This window comes from Dendropsophus ebraccatus, chromosome 13 (assembly GCF_027789765.1).
Source record: "Dendropsophus ebraccatus isolate aDenEbr1 chromosome 13, aDenEbr1.pat, whole genome shotgun sequence".
NCBI lineage: Eukaryota > Metazoa > Chordata > Amphibia > Anura > Hylidae > Dendropsophus > Dendropsophus ebraccatus.
The window spans coordinates 79,174,423-79,197,251 of record NC_091466.1 but is presented as its reverse complement, the minus strand read 5'-3'; the positions used below and the strand labels follow the sequence as shown (position 1 = coordinate 79,197,251).

Below are 22,829 nucleotides of genomic sequence, written 5' to 3'. Positions count from 1 at the left end.
CAACCGCATCATTATTCATCACATCAATGGGAGAGCCGTGTGCTGCCTGCCTGCCTGCCCGCCTGCCTGCCTGCCTGCCCGCGCTACACAATCACTATTATCTGACTAGAAGTCACACAAAGAACATGGTGTTATACCCTGGACTGAGATATCATAGACTGCTTTACCATAGACTGAGATATCATAGACTGCTTTACCATATACTGCAATATCATAGACTGAGATATCATAGACTGCTTTACCATATACTGCGATATCATAGACTGAGATATCATAGACTGAGATATCATAGACTGAGATATCATAGACTGCTTTACCATATACTGCGATATCATAGACTGCTTTACCATATACTGCGATATCATAGACTGACATATCATAGACTGACATATCATAGACTGAGATATCATAGACTGAGATATCATAGACTGAGATATCATAGACTGAGATATCATAGACTGCTTTACCATATACTGCGATATCATAGACTGAGATATCATAGACTGAGATATCATAGACTGAGATATCATAGACTGACATATCATAGACTGCGATATCATAGACTGAGATATCATAGACTGCTTTACCATATACTGCGATATCATAGACTGAGATATCATAGACTGAGATATCATAGACTGAGATATCATAGACTGACATATCATAGACTGCGATATCATAGACTGCGATATCATAGACTGCTTTACCATAGACTGCTTTACCATAGACTGCGATATCATAGACTGACATATCATAGACTGACATATCATAGACTGAGATATCATAGACTGACATATCCTAGACTGCAGTAGCATAGACTGTGTTAGACTGTGATATGAGGAGAGGCCACTCCCTGGTCATTGGTTTGTTTCATTAGGGTACAAACACACACACCGTATACACAGCGTATTTTCTGCTGCGATACGCAGCAGGTTAGATCTAAGCAACTAAACACAGCATCAAATCTGCTGCGTATACGGTGTGTGTGTTTGTACCCTTACATTAATGTATGATGGAGGAGTCAAGGTATATACCAGATGTGGGGGAGGTCAGGGTATATACCAGATGTGGGGGAGGTCAGGGTATATACCAGATGTGGGGGAGGTCAGGGTATATACCAGATGTGGGGGAGGTCAGGGTATATACCACTCCACCTATACGCTCCAGCACTGATATAACCTCCTCTTACATCCTATGTGACTGATATCAGCCGCTCCTCTTATAACGCTCCAACACTGATATAACCTCCTATTACATCCTATGTGACTGATATCAGCCGCTCCTCTTATAACGCTCCAGTACTGATATAACCTCCTATTACATCATATGTGACTGATATCAGCCGCTCCTCGTATAACGCTCCAGTACTGATATATCCTCCTATTATATCCTATGTGACTGATATCAGCCGCTCCTCTTATAACGCTCCAGCACTGATATAACCTCCTATTACATCCTATGTGACTGATATCAGCCGCTCCTCTTATAACGCTCCAGTACTGATATAACCTCCTATTACATCATATGTGACTGATATCAGCCGCTCCTCGTATAACGCTCCAGTACTGATATATCCTCCTATTACATCCTATGTGACTGATATCAGCCGCTCCTCTTATAACGCTCCAGCACTGATATATCCTCCTATTACATCATATGTGACTGATATCAGCCGCTCCTCTTATAACGCTCCAGTACTGATATATCCTCCTATTACATCATATGTGACTGATATCAGCCGCTCCTCGTATAACGCTCCAGTACTGATATATCCTCCTATTACATCCTATGTGACTGATATCAGCCGCTCCTCTTATAACGCTCCAGTACTGATATAACCTCCTATTACATCATATGTGACTGATATCAGCCGCTCCTCTTATAACGCTCCAGCACTGATATATCCTCCTATTACATCCTATGTGACTGATATCAGCCGCTCCTCTTATAACGCTCCAGCACTGATATATCCTCCTATTACATCCTATGTGACTGATATCAGCCGCTCCTCTTATAACGCTCCAGTACTGATATAACCTCCTATTACATCCTATGTGACTGATATCAGCCGCTCCTCTTATAACGCTCCAGCACTGATATAACCTCCTATTACATCATATGTGACTGATATCAGCCGCTCCTCTTATAACGCTCCAGTACTGATATATCCTGCTATTACATCCTATGTGACTGATATCAGCCGCTCCTCTTATAACGCTCCAGTACTGATATAACCTCCTATTACATCATAGGACATAGTATACTGTCCGCTCTTGCACTGTAATAAGTACCTGTATGTATGGTGTATAGAGTGTCAGGGGGTAAGGTATAGCATCTCTATGTATATATGGTGTATACAGGGTCGGGGGTGAGGTATAGCATCTCCTATGTATATATGGTGTATACAGTGTTGGGGGTGAGGTATAGCAACTCTATGTATATATAGTGTATACAGGGTTGGGGGTGAGGTATAACATCTCTATGTATATATGGTGTATGCAGGGTCGGGGGTGAGGTATAGCATCTCTATGTATATATGGTGTATACAGGGTCGGGGGGGAGGTACAGCATCTCTATGTATATATGGTGTATACAGGGTCGGGGGTGAGGTACAGCATCTCTATGTATATATGGTGTATACAGGGTCGGGGGTGAGGTATAGCATCTCTATGTATATATGGTGTATACAGGGTCGGGGGTGAGGTATAGCATCTCTATGTATATATGGTGTATACAGGGTCGGGGGTGAGGTATAGCATCTCTATGTATATATGGTGTATACAGGGTCGGGGGTGAGGTATAGCATCTCTATGTATATATGGTGTATACAGGGTCGGGGGTGAGGTATAGCATCTCTATGTATATATGGTGTATACAGGGTCGGGGGTGAGGTATAGCATCTCTATGTATATATGGTGTATACAGGGTCGGGGGTGAGGTATAGCATCTCTATGTATATATGGTGTATACAGGGTCGGGGGTGAGGTATAGCATCTCTATGTATATACTGTATGGTGTATACAGGGTCGGGGGTGAGGTATAGCATCTCTATGTATATATGGTGTATACAGGGTCGGGGGTGAGGTACAGCATCTCTATGTATATATAGTGTATACAGGGTCGGGGGTGAGGTATAGCATCTCTATGTATATATGATGTATACAGGGTCGGGGGTGAGGTATAGCATCTCTATGTATATATGGTGTATACAGGGTCGGGGGTGAGGTATAGCATCTCTATGTATATACTGTATGGTGTATACAGGGTCGGGGGTGAGGTATAGCATCTCTATGTATATATGGTGTATACAGGGTCGGGGGGGAGGTACAGCATCTCTATGTATATATGGTGTATACAGGGTCGGGGGTGAGGTATAGCATCTCTATGTATATATGGTGAATACAGGGTCGGGGGTGAGGTATAGCATCTCTATGTATATATGGTGTATACAGGGTCGGGGGTGAGGTATAGCATCTCTATGTATATATGGTGTATACAGGGTCGGGGGGGAGGTACAGCATCTCTATGTATATATGGTGTATACAGGGTCGGGGGTGAGGTATAGCATCTCTATGTATATATGGTGAATACAGGGTCGGGGGGGAGGTACAGCATCTCTATGTATATATAGTGTATACAGGGTCGGGGGGAGGTACAGCATCTCTATGTATATATGGTGTATACAGGGTCGGGGGGGAGGTACAGCATCTCTATGTATATATGGTGTATACAGGGTCGGGGGTGAGGTATAGCAGCTCTATGTATATATGGTGTATACAGGGTCGGGGGTGAGGTATAGCATCTCTATGTATATATGGTGTATACAGGGTCGGGGGGGAGGTACAGCATCTCTATGTATATATAGTGTATACAGGGTCGGGGGGGAGGTATAGCATCTCTCTGGGCGCCTCTGCAGGGCTGTAAGGGTTAAATCATGCAGCGATGCGGAGACATAAACCTCTTATTATCGGCCAGCGATGAGATGACCACTTAGCAGATTACTGGGGTCACCGGGGGTCTCCTCTTGCTGATCCAGATGCCGGTGAAATGCTGCGGCTTATACTGAGCTCTGTGCACATGGGGTGAAGACGCTCCTGCAGCCCCATGCAAGAACATTTACATGGACCCTCTCTTAAAGGGCCAGTGCAATCTAAAGCAATGTACCATCCTGCAACTTTGTCTCTGTTTGCTGTCAGTAATCCCAGTCTGCTCCGGCTCACAGAGCTCAGGGATCCTTTAACCCCTCGTTAGCTGCCATATTTCCCAGCGAGGTTCCAGCCTAGAATGTTTACATTACACGTTTGGCGGCGGATGGAAATATAGATGTTCTCATGGAAACTATCCGGCGCCGCGCTGAATCCACATAAACACAAGCGTTTCAATAAACACAAGATGGCGGCATTACGCAGCCAAGGAGAGATGCTATACCTCCTAGCCGTGTATACTGCGAGTAAAAAACTGAAAAAAACCTTATAGTACGTGAGTGAAGCACGGACGCCGCTCCTGGACGTGTACGGCGAGCAATGATACGTGATGGGGATTATTGAAGCCAAAGCCAGGAATGGATGGGAGAAGAGGTGAGAGCTCAGTCTTTGCTTTCTGCCATGTTCTCTGGTTATATACTCTTCCTGGCTTTGGCTTCAATAATCTGTCAGATACATCAGAGTATATAGGAAGCTGGCTGCAGCCATGGCCACCATCAGGGATTCCGCCATATGAGGGGCCATAGCGGTATGATTGGCGCTGAGTGCTCTGCTACCAGTAATAGTGCACAGTAATTGGCGGATGTATAAATATCTGCAGGTGATAAGTTACAGCGCGATGATCTGCAGAGCGCTATGGCAATCAATAATTATATTCACAACTTATTAATACAGCTGACAGGGGTGGGCGGAAGAAAGAGTCTGCTGAAACGTATCTATCACAGGCGGGAGAGGGGAGAGCAATGTGCTGCAGATGACTGGTGTAATCATCTGCAGGATATATATAACTCGTGGGTTGTAGAGGGTAGAGCAATGTGCTGCAGACCACCGGTGTAATCACCTGCAGGATATATTTAACTATCGCAGGTGGGGGAGGGAAGAGCAATGTGCTGCAGATAACTGGTGTAATCATCTGCAGGATATATTACTGTTTCAGCCAGAAGGTAGAGAGGACAGAGTAATGTTCTGCAGATCTGTAGAGAGGTCAGGGGTGTAATAACCTGCAGGATATATTACTTTGTATCTGTAAAGAGGAAGAGAGGACAGAGCAATGTTTTGCAATTTGTATAGAGGTCAGGGGTGTAATAATCTGCAGGATAGTTCTGTATATATCCGTCAGGAGGTAGCGGTGGTATCTGGACCATCTTCCCGGGGGCACATACTTTCAGTCCCTGTGACCCTTTGATATGGACGGTCAGCCCTCCGGGGTCATCTCCACATGATGCGGTGTGCAGGGAGTAGTAGAGACGGGTGACCATTGTGTGCAGCCGCTTCAGGGGGAACAATCAGCCGCTTGTTGGAGGCGGTGGCGCTGCTGCTGCCGGGGCCGCTCATGTGAACTGTATCAACTAATTCCGGCATCTTGTGGAAATCACAAGGAAAGCATTAGAGATCCTTGCAGAACAAAGTGTATAGTGTCCTGCTGACCAGAGGAGTCAGGCCTGTACAGTGTCCTGCTGACCAGAGGAGTCAGGCCTGTACAGTGTCCTGCTGACCAGAGGAGTCAGGCCTGTACAGTGTCCTGCTGACCAGAGGAGTCAGGCCTGTACAGTGTCCTGCTGACCAGAGGAGTCAGTCCTGTACAGTGTCCTGCTGACCAGAGGAGTCAGTCCTGTACAGTGTCCTGCTGACCAGAGGAGTCAGGCCTGTACAGTGTCCTGCTGACCAGAGGAGTCAGGCCTGTACAGTGTCCTGCTGACCAGAGGAGTCAGGCCTGTACAGTGTCCTGCTGACCAGAGGAGTCAGTCCTGTACAGTGTCCTGCTGACCAGAGGAGTCACCCTGTATAGTGTCCTGTATAGTATCCTGCTGACCAGAGGAGTCAGGCCTGTACAGTGTCCTGCTGACCAGAGGAGTCAGGCATATACAGTGTCCTGCTGACCAGAGGAGTCAGTCCTGTATAGTGTCCTGCTGACCAGAGGAGTCAGGCCTGTACAGTGTCCTGCTGACCAGAGGAGTCAGGCCTGTACAGTGTCCTGCTGACCAGAGGAATCAGTCCTGTACAGTGTCCTGCTGACCAGAGGAGTCAGGCCTCTACAGTGTCCTGCTGACCAGAGGAGTCAGTCCTGTACAGTGTCCTGCTGACCAGAGGAGTCACCCTGTATAGTGTCCTGTATAGTATCCTGCTGACCAGAGGAGTCATTCTGTGATATTGCCTTGGGAGCAGAATGTTTGGGTCCTCCTTTGGGGGCAGCAGGTAGGGGGGTCTCCTGTGGGGGCAGCAGGTAGGGGGGTCTCCTGTGGGGGCAGCAGGTAGGGGGGTCTCCTGTGGGGGCGGCAGGTGTGTGTGTGTGGGGGTCCTCCTGTGGGGGCAGCAGGTAGGGGGGTGGGTGGGTCCTCCTGTGGGGGCAGCAGGTAGGGGGGTGGGTCCTCCTGTGGGGGCAGCAGGTAGGGGGGTGGGGGGGTCCTCCTGTGGGGGCAGCAGGTAGGGGGGTCTCCTGTGGGGGCAGCAGGTAGGGGGGTGGGTGGGTCCTCCTGTGGGGGCAGCAGGTAGGGGGGTCTCCTGTGGGGGCGGCAGGTGGGTGGGTCCTCCTGTGGGGGCAGCAGGTAGGGGGGTCTCCTGTGGGGGCGGCAGGTGAGTGGGGGGGTCCTCCTGTGGGGGCAGCAGGTAGGGGGGTGGGTCCTCCTGTGGGGGCAGCAGGTAGGGGGGTGGGGGGGTCCTCCTGTGGGGGCAGCAGGTAGGTGGGGGTCCTCCTGGGGGGGCAGCAGGTGGGGGGGGTTTCCTCCTGTGGGGGCAGCAGGTAGGGGGGTTTCCTCCTGTGGGGGCAGCAGGTAGGGGGGTTTCCTCCTGTGGGGGCAGCAGGTAGGGGGGTCCTCCTGTGGGGGCAGCAGGTGGGGGGGGGGGGATCCTCCTGTGGGGGCAGCAGGTGGGGGGGGGGGATTCTCCTGTGGGGGCAGCAGGTGGGGGGGGGGGTCCTCCTGTGGGGGCAGCAGATTGGGAGGGGTCCTCCTGTGGGGGGTCCTCCTGTGGGGGCAGCAGGTGGTGGGGGGGTCCTCCTGTGGGGGCAGATGGTGGGGGGGGGTGTTCTCCTGTGGGGGTAGCAGGTGGGGGGGGTCCTCCTGTGGGGGCAGCAGGTGGTGGTGGGGGGTCCTCCTGTGGGGGCAGCAGGTGGTGGTGGGGGGTCCTCCTGTGGGGGCAGCAGGTGGTGGTGGGGGCAGCAGGTGGTGGTGGGGGGTCCTCCTATGGGGGCAGCAGGTAGGGAGGGGTCCTCCTGTGGGGGCAGCAGGTGGTGGTGGGGGGTCCTCCTGTGGGGGCAGCAGGTAGGGAGGGGTCCTCCTGTGGGGGCAGCAGGTGGTGGTGGGGGGGTCCTCCTGTGGGGGCAGCAGGTGGTGGTGGGGGGGTCCTCCTGTGGGGGGCAGCAGGTGGTGGGGGGGTCCTCCTGTGGGGGCAGCAGGTGGTGGTGGGGGGTCCTCCTGTGGGGGCAGCAGGTGGTGGTGGGGGGGTCCTCCTGTGGGGGCAGCAGGTGGTGGTGGGGGGTCCTCCTGTGGGGGCAGCAGGTAGGGAGGGGTCCTCCTGTGGGGGCAGCAGGTGGTGGTGGGGGGTCCTCCTGTGGGGGCAGCAGGTGGTGGTGGGGGGTCCTCCTGTGGGGGCAGCAGGTAGGGAGGGGTCCTCCTGTGGGGGCAGCAGGTAGGGAGGGGTCCTCCTGTGGGGGCAGCAGGTGGTGGTGGGGGGTCCTCCTGTGGGGGCAGCAGGTGGTGGTGGGGGGTCCTCCTGTGGGGGCAGCAGGTGGTGGTGGGGGGTCCTCCTGTGGGGGGCAGCAGGTGGTGGGGGGGGTCCTCCTGTGGGGGGCAGCAGGTGGTGGTGGGGGGTCCTCCTGTGGGGGCAGCAGGTGGTGGGGGGGTCCTCCTGTGGGGGCAGCAGGTAAGGGGTCTCCATGTGACTGCAGAGTAAGTTCCCTCCAGTGATTGGCAGGAAGGAGGAGGAGGAGGAGTCGGTTTCCTCGCTGCCTGGGATCAGTGCCGGAGAGCAGTCAGTCCCCTGTGCTGCCATGCTGTGTGGGACTCTGTGCTGCCCCCTGTGCCCATCACCCTGCAGCGCCCAGCAGCCTTAGGGGGGTCTCCGCCGCACCGAGCACCCCGCACCCCGCACCCCGCTGCCGCACCGGGGACATGACCGGGGGATGGACGAGCAGCCAAGCCGGGACCCAGCTCCTGAGAATGGGCAAGAGGAAGAGGAGGGAGAGGCTGCTGCAGCAGGGCGCCTTCATCTGCTGCCTCCTCTTCTCCGCCTGGTGCCTGGCTGCCATCCTGCAGGGGGCAGGTGAGTGCGGGGGTCCCGGGGGGGGGCTGCCATCCTGCAGGGGGCAGGTGAGTGCGGGGGTCCCGGGGGGGGGCTGCCATCCTGCAGGGGGCAGGTGAGTGCGGGGGTCCCGGGGGGGGGCTGCCATCCTGCAGGGAGCAGGTGAGTGCGGGGGTCCCGGGGGGGGCTGCCATCCTGCAGGGGGCAGGTGAGTGCGGGGGTCCCGGGGGGGGGCTGCCATCCTGCAGGGAGCAGGTGAGTGCGGGGGTCCCGGGGGGGGGCTGCCATCCTGCAGGGAGCAGGTGAGTGCGGGGGTCCCGGGGGGGGGGGGGGGGGGGGGGGGGGGGGGTTGGGGGTTGGGGGTTGGGGAGCTGCCATCCTGCAGGGGGCAGGTGAGTGCGGGGGTCCCGGGGGGGGCTGCCATCCTGCAGGGAGCAGGTGAGTGCGGGGGTCCCGGGGGGGAGGTGTGTGTGTGTGGGGGGGGGGGTGCTGGCATCCTGTACCTGCAGCGTGCTCCGGGCAGCCGGGGAATCCCCGCAGATGTTACATTGTTTCTCTTCTCCACATGTTGTGATTCAAACTGTGAACAGGCAGAAAGAAGCTCAGATCTGGTTGCATAGAGATTCTGGTTGTATAGGGATCGCTGGGTTCTGGTCGCACTGGTTGCATAGGGATCGCTGGGTTCTGGTCGCACTGGTTGTATAGGGATCGCTGGGTTCTGGTCGCACTGGTTGCATAGGGATCGCTGGGTTCTGGTTGCATAGGGATCGCTGGGTTCTGGTTGCATAGGGATCGCTGGGTTCTGGTTGTATAGGGATCGCTGGGTTCTGGTCACACTGGTTGCATAGGGATCGCTGGGTTCTGGTCGCACTGGTTGCATAGGGATCGCTGGGTTCTGGTTGCATAGGGATCGCTGGGTTCTGGTTGCATAGGGATCGCTGGGTTCTGGTCGCACTGGTTGCATAGGGATCGCTGGGTTCTGGTCGCACTGGTTGCATAGGGATCGCTGGGTTCTGGTCGCACTGGTTGCATAGGGATCGCTGGGTTCTGGTCGCACTGGTTGCATAGCGATCGCTGGGTTCTGGTTGTATAGGGATCGCTGTACAATTTTATTAAGAATCTGACCCATCTGGAAAGCTCTGGGCCGTGTCTCTACAGAACCTTTAACATCACATCATACTCTTCATGATTTCACCTTTAAGAACCTGTCACTAGGTGAATGGTTGGGGATGGGGCATGCAGGGTCCTAGAATTTGGGGGTTAAAGTCAGAGGGATGTGGGAATTACCCCCCAGATTTCATGATCGGACACCATCCTCACCCTCCTGGCACAAGGCACCACCAACACTGAGGTTGATGTATCATGTTACATGTACAGTGACGTAGCAGTACTGCAGTGTGTGAACATGGCCTTAGTGTGTGGATTCTAAAGGACTAGGAAGTATAAAGTAAGGTCTGTTAATCTGATCCTGGAAAAGCTGGGTGACAATGACTGGGATGCTGCTATATATGGGTCGGATCACCCCTCTCTCCAAGGAACGTGTGGAACTGTGGCTGTTATTGTGGCCGCTTGGAGGTCCCTCGCAGTGTTTCATCCTCCTCCAGGAGATCAGACATCAGAGGTCGGCGGGTAATGGCTGCCGTTTGACCTTTTGGGTTACGTAAAGGAGATTGTCATCTGAGTCCGTTAGAGTTGGCCCTCCCGCCGCACACAAGGCAGGATTAACCTTGAGGCTTTGTTTCAAAAATAAACTCAAAGAAGAATCAATTTGTAGCATTCGGAATCAACCCGAGGAGGCGGCCGCCATTTCTTGTGAGGAGAGCCACATAGTACCTCACGCCTCAGTGGTGAACCTTAACAGTGCTATGTGCTATATATATATATATATATATATATATATATATATGCGACATTGTACTTCACAGAGTCGCATTGTACCTTGTACCTTAGCTGCAGTCACCCAGCTTTCCCAGATGCAGATATATATGAGAAGGCTAAGCAGAAAATATAGTGTGACTGGTCCTCCATGACGCCCCCAGCTTTCCCGGACTCCTCCAGGAAATCCTATTATGTAACATGTGGGATGGAGACATACTTACCATTCAGGGGTCTGGAAAAGCTAGGTGAGGAGCCAGCAGGAGATTCTGCATTGTCACCCAGCTTTCCCAGGAGCAGATGTCAGTAAGTCCTGACCATGTGCAGCCTGGTAGTCAAACTCCTGGAGCTGCTGCTTCACTTCCTTCTTGTCCCGCAGAGATTTTTTTTTATTTTTAATCAAGGACCATGTGTTCATTTCTCTTAATTAAAATTGGTAAATGTCATGTGTGTTATGAGGAGGCCGAGTGACGCCTTTTAGGGTCTAGTGATGCGCAGGGGGGGGAGGGGGGGTCATATGTCTCTTTGGTGCAGCTCTTGTAAAATAATAAGTTGAATAATGGCTTAAAGGGCCAGTCCAGTCTAATGTAAATGTCCCTCCTTATACCATGGTGTGCTTGTAAAATCCCAGTATTAGTTACTTTGCATGCAGTGATTGGCTGCCTAGTATCCCCTAGCTACAGTATAGTGTGATACTACATGTCCTGTACTGCTGTGTGTGTCTGGTATCTCCTCTCTACAGTATAGTGTGATACTACATGTCCTGTACTGCTGTGTGTCTGGTATCTCCTCTTTAGTATAGTGTGTTACTACATGTCCTGTACTGCTGTGTGTGTCTGGTATCTCCTCTACAGTACAGTGTGATACTACATGTCCTGTACTGCTGTGTGTGTCTGGTATCTCCTCTCTACAGTACAGTGTGATACTACATGTCCTGTACTGCTGTGTGTGTCTGGTATCTCCTCTCTACAGTATAGTGTGATACTACATGTCCTGTACTGCTGTGTGTCTGGTATCTCCTCCCTACAGTATAGTGTGATACTACATGTCCTGTACTGCTGTGTGTCTGGTATCTCCTCTTTAGTATAGTGTGTTACTACATGTCCTGTACTGCTGTGTGTGTCTGGTATCTCCTCTACAGTACAGTGTGATACTACATGTCCTGTACTGCTGTGTGTGTCTGGTATCTCCTCTCTACAGTATAGTGTGATACTACATGTCCTGTACTGCTGTGTGTGTCTGGTATCCCCTCTCTACAGTATAGTGTGATACTACATGTCCTGTACTGCTGTGTGTGTCTGGTATCTCCTCTCTACAGTATAGTGTGATACTACATGTCCTGTACTGCTGTGTGTCTGGTATTTCCTCTACAGTATAGTGTGATACTACATGTCCTGTACTGCTGTGTGTCTGGTATCTCCTCTTCAGTATAGTGTGTTACTACATGTCCTGTACTGCTGTGTGTGTGTGTGTCTGGTATCCCCTCTCTACAGTATAGTGTGATACTACATGTCCTGTACTGCTGTGTGTGTCTGGTATCCCCTCTCTACAGTATAGTGTGATACTACATGTCCTGTACTGCTGTGTGTGTCTGGTATCTCCTCTTCAGTATAGTGTGATACTACATGTCCTGTACTGCTGTGTGTGTCTGGTATCTCCCCCTCTACAGTATAGTGTGATACTACATGTCCTGTACTGCTGTGTGTGTCTGGTATCTCCTCTACAGTATAGTGTGATTCTACATGTTTTGTACTGCTGTGTGTGTCTAGCATCTCCTCCCTGCAGTATAGTGTATTATTACATGTCCTGTACTGCTGTGTGTTTCTAGTATCTCCTCTACAGTACAGTGTGATACCACATGGTGTGTACTGCTGTGTGTCTGGTATCTCCCCTACAGTATAGTGTGATACTACATGTCCTGTACTGCTGTGTGTCTGGTATCTCCTCCCTACAGTATAGTGTGATACTACATGTCCTGTACTGCTGTGTGTCTGGTATCTCCTCTCTACAGTATAGTGTGATACTACATGTCCTGTACTGCTGTGTGTGTCTGGTATGTCCCCTCTACAGTATAGTGTGATACTACATGTCCTGTACTGCTGTGTCTGGTATCTCCTCCCTGCAGTACAGTGTGATACTACATGTCCTGTACTGCTGTGTGTGTCTAGTATCTCCTCCCTGCAGTAAAGTGTAATATTACATGCCCTGTACTGCTGTGTGTGTCTTATTATATCCTCTCTACAGTATAGTGTGATACTACATGTCCTGTACTGCTGTGTGTGTGTCAGGTATCTTCTCTCTACAGTATAGTGTGATACTACATGTCCTGTACTGCTGCGTGTGTCTAATATCTCCTCTCTACTAGTGTGATACTACATGTCCTGTACTGCTGTGTGTCTAGTATCTCCCCTCTATAGTATAGTGTGATACTACATGTCCTGTACTGCTGTGTGTGTCTGGTATCTCCTCCCTACAGTATAGTGTGATACTACATGTCCTGTACTGCTGTGTGTGTCTGGTATCTCCTCCCTACAGTATAGTGTGATACTACATGTCCTGTACTGCTATGTGTCTGGTATCTCCTCTACAGTATAGTGTGATACTACATGTCCTGTACTGCTGTGTGTGTCTGGTATCTCCTCTACAGTACAGTGTGATACTACATGTCCTGTACTGCTGTGTGTGTCTGGTATCTCCTCCCTACAGTATAGTGTGATACTACATGTCCTGTACTGTTGTGTGTGTCTGTTATCTCCTCTACAGTACAGTGTGATACTACATGTCCTGTACTGCTGTGTGTGTCTGGTATCTCCTCTCTGCAGTGCAGTGTGATACTACATGTCCTGTACTGCTGTGTGTCTGGTATCTCCTCCCTACAGTATAGTGTGATACTACATGTCCTGTACTGTTGTGTGTGTCTGTTATCTCCTCTACAGTACAGTGTGATACTACATGTCCTGTACTGCTGTGTGTGTCTGGTATCTCCTCTCTGCAGTGCAGTGTGATACTACATGTCCTGTACTGCTGTGTGTGTCTGGTATCTCCTCCCTGCAGTGCAGTGTGATACTACATGTCCTGTACTGCTGTGTGTGTCTGGTATCTCCTCCCTGCAGTGCAGTGTGATACTACATGTCCTGTACTGCTGTGTGTCTGGTATCTCCTCTACAGTACAGTGAGATACTACATGTCCTGTACTGCTGTGTGTGTCTGGTATCTCCTCCCTGCAGTGCAGTGTGATACTACATGTCCTGTACTGCTGTGTGTCTGGGCCAGGATGAGTTGCTCCTTTGGGCCCCAGGTGAGGGCGGCTTCATGTTACTTTTCTGGGACCCGGCGTGCTGTACAGGACCTGAAAACGCTTTGGTCTTCTACATAGGAATTAGTTTGCAGCCTCCTGTAGATCCTTCTGACTGTTGTGTATAAGGATTTGCTTTATCTATAAGTTACCTGCTTACTTTTCTTTAAATCTTATTTTTCTCTCATTTTGGGGGATTTTGGCGGCTTCAGAACCAATTACCAGTTTTCCATAGAGTTATAGACTCAACATACAATGGTCGTCCTGGATCCAATTAATATCGTATGTTGAGGGACCGCTGTATTACACTATATCCTCTATCATCCCGGAATCTAGAGATATTACACTGTATCATCCCAGAATCTAGAGATATTACACTGTATCATCCCAGAATCTAGAGATATTACACTGTATCATCCCAGAATCTAGAGATATTACACTGTATCATCCCAGAATCTAGATATATTACACTGTATCATCCCAGAATCTAGAGATATTACACTGTATCGTCCCAGAATCTAGATATACTACACTGTATCGTCCCGGAATCTAGATATATTACACTGTATCGTCCCAGAATCTAGATATATTACACTGTATCATCCCAGAATCTAGATATATTACACTGTATCATCCCAGAATCTAGATATATTACACTGTATCATCCCAGAATCTAGATATATTACACTGTATCATCCCAGAATCTAGAGATATTACACTGTATCGTCCCAGAATCTAGAGATATTACACTGTATCGTCCCAGAATCTAGATATATTACACTGTATCGTCCCGGAATCTAGAGATATTACACTGTATCGTCCCAGAATCTAGAGATATTACACTGTATCATCCCAGAATCTAGAGATATTACACTGTATCATCCCAGAATCTAGAGATATTACACTGTATCATCCCAGAATCTAGAGATATTACACTGTATCATCCCAGAATCTAGAGATATTACACTGTATCATCCCAGAATCTAGAGATATTACACTGTATCATCCCAGAATCTAGAGATATTACACTGTATCATCCCAGAATCTAGAGATATTACACTGTATCATCCCAGAATCTAGAGATATTACACTGTATCATCCCAGAATCTAGATATATTACACTGTATCGTCCCGGAATCTAGATATATTACACTATATCATCTATCATCCCGGAATCTAGATATATTACACTATATCATCTATCATCCCGGAATCTAGATATATTACACTATATCATCCCGGAATCTAGATATATTACACTGTATCGTCCTGGAATCTAGATATATTACACTATCTTCCCAGAATCTAAATATATTACACTGTATTGTCCCAGAATCTAGATATATTACACTGTATCGTCCCAGAATCTAGATATATTACACTGTATCGTCCCAGAATCTAGAGATATTACACTGTATCATCTATCATCCCGGAATCTAGATATATTACACTATATCATCCCAGAATCTAGAGATATTTCACTGTATCGTCCTGGAATCTAGATATATTACACTATATATCATCCCAGAATCTAGATATATTACAGTGTATCATCCCAGAATCTAGAGATATTACACTGTATCGTCCCGGAATCTAGATATATTACACTATATCATCCCAGAATCTAGATATATCACACTATATCATCCCAGAATCTAGATATATTACACTGTATCATCTCAGAATCTAGATATATTACACTATATCATCCCAGAATCTAGATATATTACACTGTATCGTCCTGGAATCTAGATATATTACAGTGTTACAATGTATAAGTCTGGAGTCCTGACTCTTTCGGCCGTGTTCACATCTGTGTTACAGATTGCGCGGCGTTCAGTGTCATAATATCCAGACACGATGATGTGAACCTGGCAGATCCCCATTGTAGAGATCAGCGCTCTTACGGAGGATCAGGGATGTGAATGGTGCAGGGCTGTCCAGGATTAGGAAGGCATGGCCCCTCTTGTCTTCAGTTTGCAGCTCAGCTCCATTAAAGTGAATGGTGTGGAGTTGTAATACCACACACAGCCTGATGTCAGGCGTGGCACTGTTTTTTGGATAGTCTGTCAGGCCGGCATGGCTGAGCTGATAGTCATTGGGGGGGGGGGGTATATATGATGGGTAGGAGGGCGCTATATAACGGCCGCAGACAAGTGGCTGCTCTGGAACAGCTGATGCCAGGAATTAGCACAGTTTTCTCAGAGTCAGTGACATTGGGAACAAGCTAATCCCCCCTAATCCTTAAATCCTAATTTTTTTCCTAAAAACAAAAATCTGGAGAGGAATCCGGCATCAGTGACGTCCTCGGGGTCTGCCAGCGCCATTGTATGGCGCAAGGGGGGTGAGAACCCAGCTTTCCCAGACTCCTGAATAGCGGATCTGCCAGGTTACGCTGGTTTTTGGGGGAGGGTGAGGGGGATGGGTCTGGTTCCCTCGGTATCCGTTGGATTTGGTAGATTTGGCACTTTTGATATGATAGTGTGCAGGTATATAGAGGGCGCAGGTATATAGAGGGCGCAGGTATATAGAGGGCGCAGGTGTATAGAGGGTGCAGGTGTATATAGAGGGTGCAGGTGTATATAGAGGGTGCAGGTGTATAGAGGGTGCATGTGTGTATAGAGGGTGCAGGTGTGTATAGAGGGTGCAGGTGTGTATAGAGGGTGCAGGTGTGTATAGAGGGTGCAGGTGTGTATAGAGGGTGCAGGTGTGTATAGAGGGTGCAGGTGTATAGAGGGTGCAGGTGTATAGAGGGTGCAGGTGTATATAGAGGGTGCAGGTGTATATAGAGGGTGCAGGTGTATATAGAGGGTGCAGGTGTATATAGAGGGTGCAGGTGTATATAGAGGGTGCAGGTGTATATAGAGGGTGCAGGTGTATATAGAGGGCGCAGGTGTATATAGAGGGTGCAGGTGTATAGAGGGTGCAGGTGTATATAGAGGGTGCAGGTGTAGGCATATAGAGAGTGCAGGCATATAGGAAGGTACAGGTGTATACAATACATCATACAATTTCTCTTCTCACTGCAGGGCGAGGAAAATCATCCAGAGAACGAACAGCAGCAGCGAGCGCCAGTACATGGAGGAACCGTAAACTGATGGCTGCAGGCAATGCGTCCACTGAGAAGAACTGCACCGAGCCAGGTAACTCTGAGATACAGGGAGATAAACCTGTACACGGCGATTAGCCATAACAATAAAACCACCAGACCTTTACACAGCGATTAGCCATAACAATAAAACCACCAACAGGTGAACATGGATGATCAGAGATCACATCACACAGGACATGTATGGGGCCCTACAGATCACACAGGGCATGTATGGGCCTCCGCAGATCACACAGGACATGTATGGGGCCCTACAGATCACACAGGACATGTATGGGGCCCTACAGATCACACAGGACATGTATGGGGCCCTACAGATCACACAGGACATGTATGGGGCCCTACAGATCACACAGGACATGTATGGGGCCCTACAGATCACACAGGGCATGTATGGGGCCCTACAGATCACACAGGACATGTATGGGCCTCCGCCAATCACACAGGACATGTATGGGGCCCTACAGATCACACAGGGCATGTATGGGGCCCTACAGATCACACAGGGCATGTATGGGCCTCCGCCAATCACACAGGACATGTATGGGGCCCTACAGATCACACAGGGCATGTATGGGGCCCTACAGATCACACAGGACATGTATGGGGCCCTACAGATCACACAGGACATGTATGGGGCCCTACAGATCACACAGGACATGTATGGGGCCCTACAGATCACACAGGACATGTATGGGGCCCCGCAGATCACACAGGACATGTATGGGGCCCTACAGATCACACAGGACATGTATGGGGCCCTACAGATCACACAGGGCATGTATGGGCCTCCGCAGATCACACAGGACATGTATGGGGCCCTACAGATCACACAGGACATGTATGGGGCCCTACAGATCACACAGGACATGTATGGGGCCCTACAGATCACACAGGACATGTATGGGGCCCTACAGATCACACAGGACATGTATGGGGCCCCGCAGATCACACAGGACATGTATGGGGCCCTACAGATCACACAGGACATGTATGGGCCTCCGCAGATCTCACAGGACATGTATGGGGCCCTACAGATCACACAGGGCATGTATGGGGCCCTACAGATCACACAGGACATGTATGGGGCCCCGCAGATCACACAGGACATGTATGGGGCCCTACAGATCACACAGGGCATGTATGGGGCCCTACAGATCACACAGGACATGTATGGGGCCCTACAGATCACACAGGACATGTATGGGGCCCTACAGATCACACAGGACATGTATGGGGCCCCGCAGATCACACAGGACATGTATGGGGCCCTACAGATCACACAGGACATGTATGGGGCCCTACAGATCACACAGGACATGTATGGGGCCCTACAGATCACACAGGACATGTATGGGGCCCTACAGATCACACAGGACATGTATGGGGCCCTACAGATCACACAGGACATGTATGGGGCCCTACAGATCACACAGGACATGTATGTGCCTCCGCAGATCACACAGGACATGTATGGGGCCCTACAGATCACACAGGGCATGTATGGGGCCCTACAGATCACACAGGACATGTATGGGGCCCCGCAGATCACACAGGACATGTATGTGCCTCCGCAGATCACACAGGACATGTATGGGGCCCTACAGATCACACAGGGCATGTATGGGGCCCTACAGATCACACAGGGCATGTATGGGCCTCCGCAGATCACACAGGACATGTATGGGGCCCTACAGATCACACAGGACATGTATGGGGCCCTACAGATCACACAGGACATGTATGGGGCCCTACAGATCACACAGGACATGTATGTGCCTCCGCAGATCACACAGGACATGTATGGGGCCCAGCAGAGCGGTCATGTGACCGCTGTCCTCCCCCATAGTGTCTACAATGGGCATCAGGACTGGAGCACAGAGCACTGGAAGGTGCTTGGTCTGTGGGTGCGTCACTTACCTGGGGGAGAGATGGCACCAGGATGCATTATGGGAAGAAGACAAGATGGCAGCAAGGGCAGTGTGATGGGCAATGTTCTGCTGGAGACCTTGTGTCCTGGCATCATGTGGATGTTACTGTGACCCCGACAACCTACCTGACCATTATACACACCAAGTCCTATAGGAAACACATGACAGGGGTGCGGGGGCAGGGACCTAAGATCAGGTTTTATTGTTATGGCTGATGGGTGAATGCCTCATCCAGGGCTCCGGGGTCTCCCATCTCCTGTACATATAGTCACATATAGAAATATCTGTAATGTTTTGATAATAAGTGAAGTTCCCCTTTAAGTGCCTGCTCTCTGCCGCAGTGACACCATGTCTCCTCATGGAGAGCAGAGTCATAAAATATACATTATATTGGAATAAATCTATAAATCCTGCTGCTGGCCGCTCACATTGTCGGCATGTTCCTACGCTGAGGGGACCGAGAAAGAACGTTACCCGCCCAGGGCAAAGAAGCCGCAGATCCGACAGTGAGACACCATGTGTATAGTGCCGCTCACATACTGGAGATTATGGGGTTTGATGGACTGGGAGAGAGGCGCTGTGTGGGGGGATCTATGACGGGTGCTCTCTCATAGAGGCTCTCACTATGGCTGGTAATGTTATGGGGTAGTAGTGACTGGCTGGTAATGTTATGGGGGCAGTGACTATGGCTGGTAATGTTATGGGGGCAGTGACTATGGCTGGTAATGTTATGGGGTAGTAGTGACTATGGCTGGTAATGTTATGGGGTAGTAGTGACTGGCTGGTAATGTTATGGGGGTAGTAGTGACTATGGCTGGTAATGTTATGGGGGCAGTGACTATGGCTGGTAATGTTATGGGGGTAGTAGTGACTATGGCTGGTAATGTTATGGGGGCAGTGACTATGGCTGGTAATGTTATGGGGGTAGTAGTGACTATGGCTGGTAATGTTATGGGGGCAGTGACTATGGCTGGTAATGTTATGGGGGTAGTAGTGACTATGGCTGGTAATGTTATGGGGGCAGTGACTATGGCTGGTAATGTTGTGGGGTAGTAGTGACTATGGCTGGTAATGTTATGGGGTAGTAGTGACTATGGCTGGTAATGTTATGGGGTAGTAGTGACTATGGCTGGTAATGTTATGGGGTAGTAGTGACTATGGCTGGTAATGTTATGGGGGTAGTGACTATGGCTGGTAATGTTATGGGGGCAGTGACTATGGCTGGTAATGTTATGGGGGTAGTAGTGACTGGCTGGTAATGTTATGGGGGCAGTGACTATGGCTGGTAATGTTATGGGGGCAGTGACTATGGCTGGTAATGTTATGGGGGTAGTAGTGACTGGCTGGTAATGTTATGGGGGCAGTGACTATGGCTGGTAATGTTATGGGGGTAGTAGTGACTATGGCTGGTAATGTTATGGGGGTAGTAGTGACTATGGCTGGTAATGTTATGGGGTAGTAGTGACTATGGCTGGTAATGTTATGGGGGTAGTAGTGACTATGGCTGGTAATGTTATGGGGGCAGTGACTATGGCTGGTAGACCACTCCCTGCCCCCCCCCATCACCCCCGTCCTCTCTGCCTACTCCCCGCCCTGCCCCCCCATCACCTTGCCCTGCCCCCCCATCACCAACAACCACTCGCCGCCCTGCCCTGCATCACCCAGTCCCCTTCCTGCCCCCACATCATCCGCGCTCACTCCCCGCCCTGTCCCCCAATCACCAACACCCACTCCCCACTCTGCCCTCATCACCCCTGCCCACTACCCACCTTGACCCCGCCCCCAGGAGATGGTGATACCTCTGGGTGACCCCGCCCCCAGGAGATGGTGATACCTCCGGGTGACCCCGCCCCCAAGAGATGGTGATGCCTCCAGGTGACCCCGCCTCCCAGGAGGTAGTGATGCCTCCAGGTGACCCCGCCCCCAGGAGATGGTGATACCTCCGGGTGACCCCGCCCCCAGGAGATGGTGATGCCGCCAGGTGACCCGCCCACCAGGAGATGGTAATGCCTCCTGGTGACACCGCCCCCAGGAGGTGGTGATGCCTCCTGGTGACCCCGCCCCCCAGGAGGTGGTGATGCCTCCTGGTGACCCCGCCCCCCAGGAGGTGGTGATGCCTCCTGGTGACCCCGCCCCCCAGGAGGTGGTGATGCCTCCTGGTGACCCCGCCCCCCAGGAGGTGGTGATGCCTCCTGGTGACCCTGCCCCCCAGGAGGTGGTGATGCCTCCTGGTGACCCCGCCCCCCAGGAGGTGGTGATGCCTCCTGGTGACCCCGCCCCCCAGGAGGTGGTGATGCCTCCAGGTGACCCCGCCCCCCAGGAGGTGGTGATGCCTCCTTGTGACCCCGCCCCCCAGGAGGTGGTGATGCCTCCTGGTGACCCCGCCCCCCAGGAGGTGGTGATGCCTCCAGGTGACCCCGCCCCCCAGGAGGTGGTGATGCCTCCAGGTGACCCCGCCCCCCAGGAGGTGGTGATGCCTCCTGGTGACCCCGCCCCCCAGGAGGTGATGATGCCTCCTGGTGACCCCGCCCCCCAGGAGATGGTGATGTCTCCGGGCTGCTGGCGTCTCATCTCCTGAGATGTCCGGCAGGAATCCCTCAGCTTAGCTGGGCTCGTGTGACATGGATAAAGCCGCCGACAATTAGCGGATTAGTCAGCCGTGCACCACGCTCTGCTGCCAGCTTACAGGGCGCCCGTGCCCGGCCATGTGCCACCAGGTGGGAGGAAGAAACAGGTGCCAGGACAGTATATGGGGGCACACAGCCGACTTCCTGTCCAGTGACACAGCCCCCCTAACCTGAAGCGGCTGATAACAGAGAACAACAGCTTGTCACAATCTAATTTCAGCTTCATATAAGGAGACAAACAACAATAACAACAACAATAATAATAACTACTATAATATTAATAATAACTACTATAATAATAACAATAACTACTATAATAATAACAATAATAATACTGTAACAACAACAATAACACAATAATACTGTAATAACAAGAACGACAACAATAATAATAACTACTATAATAATAACAATAACTACTATAATAATAACAATAATAATAACTACTATAATAATAACAATAACTACTATAATAATAACAATAATAATAACTACTATAATAATAACAATAATAATACTGTAACAACAATAACACAATAATACTGTAATAATAACAAGAACGACAACAATATTAACACAAAATAATAATCGCCACCAGATTCTGCAGCGCTGTATAATACACATGTAATTATCAACGCTTACATGATGAGTGAGGACGCTGATCCCAAGAGCTTACAGTCTATGAGGAGAGGATGGAGAGGGGCATAACGTGTGTCCTCCAGCACTCAGCACATTAGGTGGAGGGGATAGTGACTGAGCATGTGTGTCCTCCAGCACTCAGCACATTAGGTGGACAGTGACTGAGCATGTGTGTCCTCCAGCACTCAGCACATTAGGTGGAGGGGGATAGTGACTGGGCATGTGTGTCCCCCAGCACTCAGCATATTAGGTGGAGGGATAGTGACTGGGCATGTGTGTCCTCCAGCACTCAGCACATTAGGTGGATGGGGACAGTGACTGAGCATGTGTGTCCTCCAGCCCTTAGCACATTAGATGGACAGTGACTGAGCATGTGTGTCCTCCAGCACTCAGCACATTAGATGGACAGTGACTGAGCATGTGTGTCCTCCAGCACTCAGCACATTAGGTGGACAGTGACTGAGCATGTGTGTCCTCCAGCACTCAGCATATTAGGTGGATGGGGGCAGTGACTGAGCATGTGTGTCCTCCAGCACTCAGCACATTAGGTGGAGGGGGCAGTGACTGAGCATGTGTGTCCTCGAGCACTCAGCACATTAGGTGGATGGGGGCAGTGACTGAGCATGTGTGTCCTCCAGCACTCAGCACATTAGGTGGATGGGGGCAGTGACTGAGCATGTGTGTCCTCCAGCACTCAGCAAATTAGGTGGAGGCAGTGACTGAGCATGTGTGTCCTCCAGCACTCAGCACATTAGGTGAATGGGGACAGTGACTGAGCATGTGTGTCCTCCAGCACTTAGCACATGAGGTGGAGGGGACAGTGACTGAGCATGTGTGTCCTCCAGCACTCGGCACATTAGGTGGAGGGATAGTCACTGAGCATGTGTGTCCTCCAGCACTCAGCACATTAGG

At 50.6% G+C, this 22,829-nt stretch overlaps 1 protein-coding gene across 2 annotated transcripts in view; it reads left to right on the top strand.

Annotated features, from left to right (window-relative positions):
- Positions 1 to 8,187: 8,187 nt before the first annotated feature.
- Positions 8,188 to 22,829, top strand: part of SLC24A4 (solute carrier family 24 member 4) — a 97,181-nt gene continuing 82,539 nt past the window's right edge. For both annotated transcript variants that reach the window (XM_069951126.1, XM_069951125.1), the window contains exons 1-2: positions 8,188 to 8,462; positions 16,641 to 16,754. In XM_069951126.1, the coding sequence (XP_069807227.1) occupies positions 8,312 to 8,462; positions 16,641 to 16,754 (265 nt within the window). In that variant the 5' untranslated portion in view covers positions 8,188 to 8,311. The remainder of the gene's footprint in view (positions 8,463 to 16,640; positions 16,755 to 22,829) is intronic.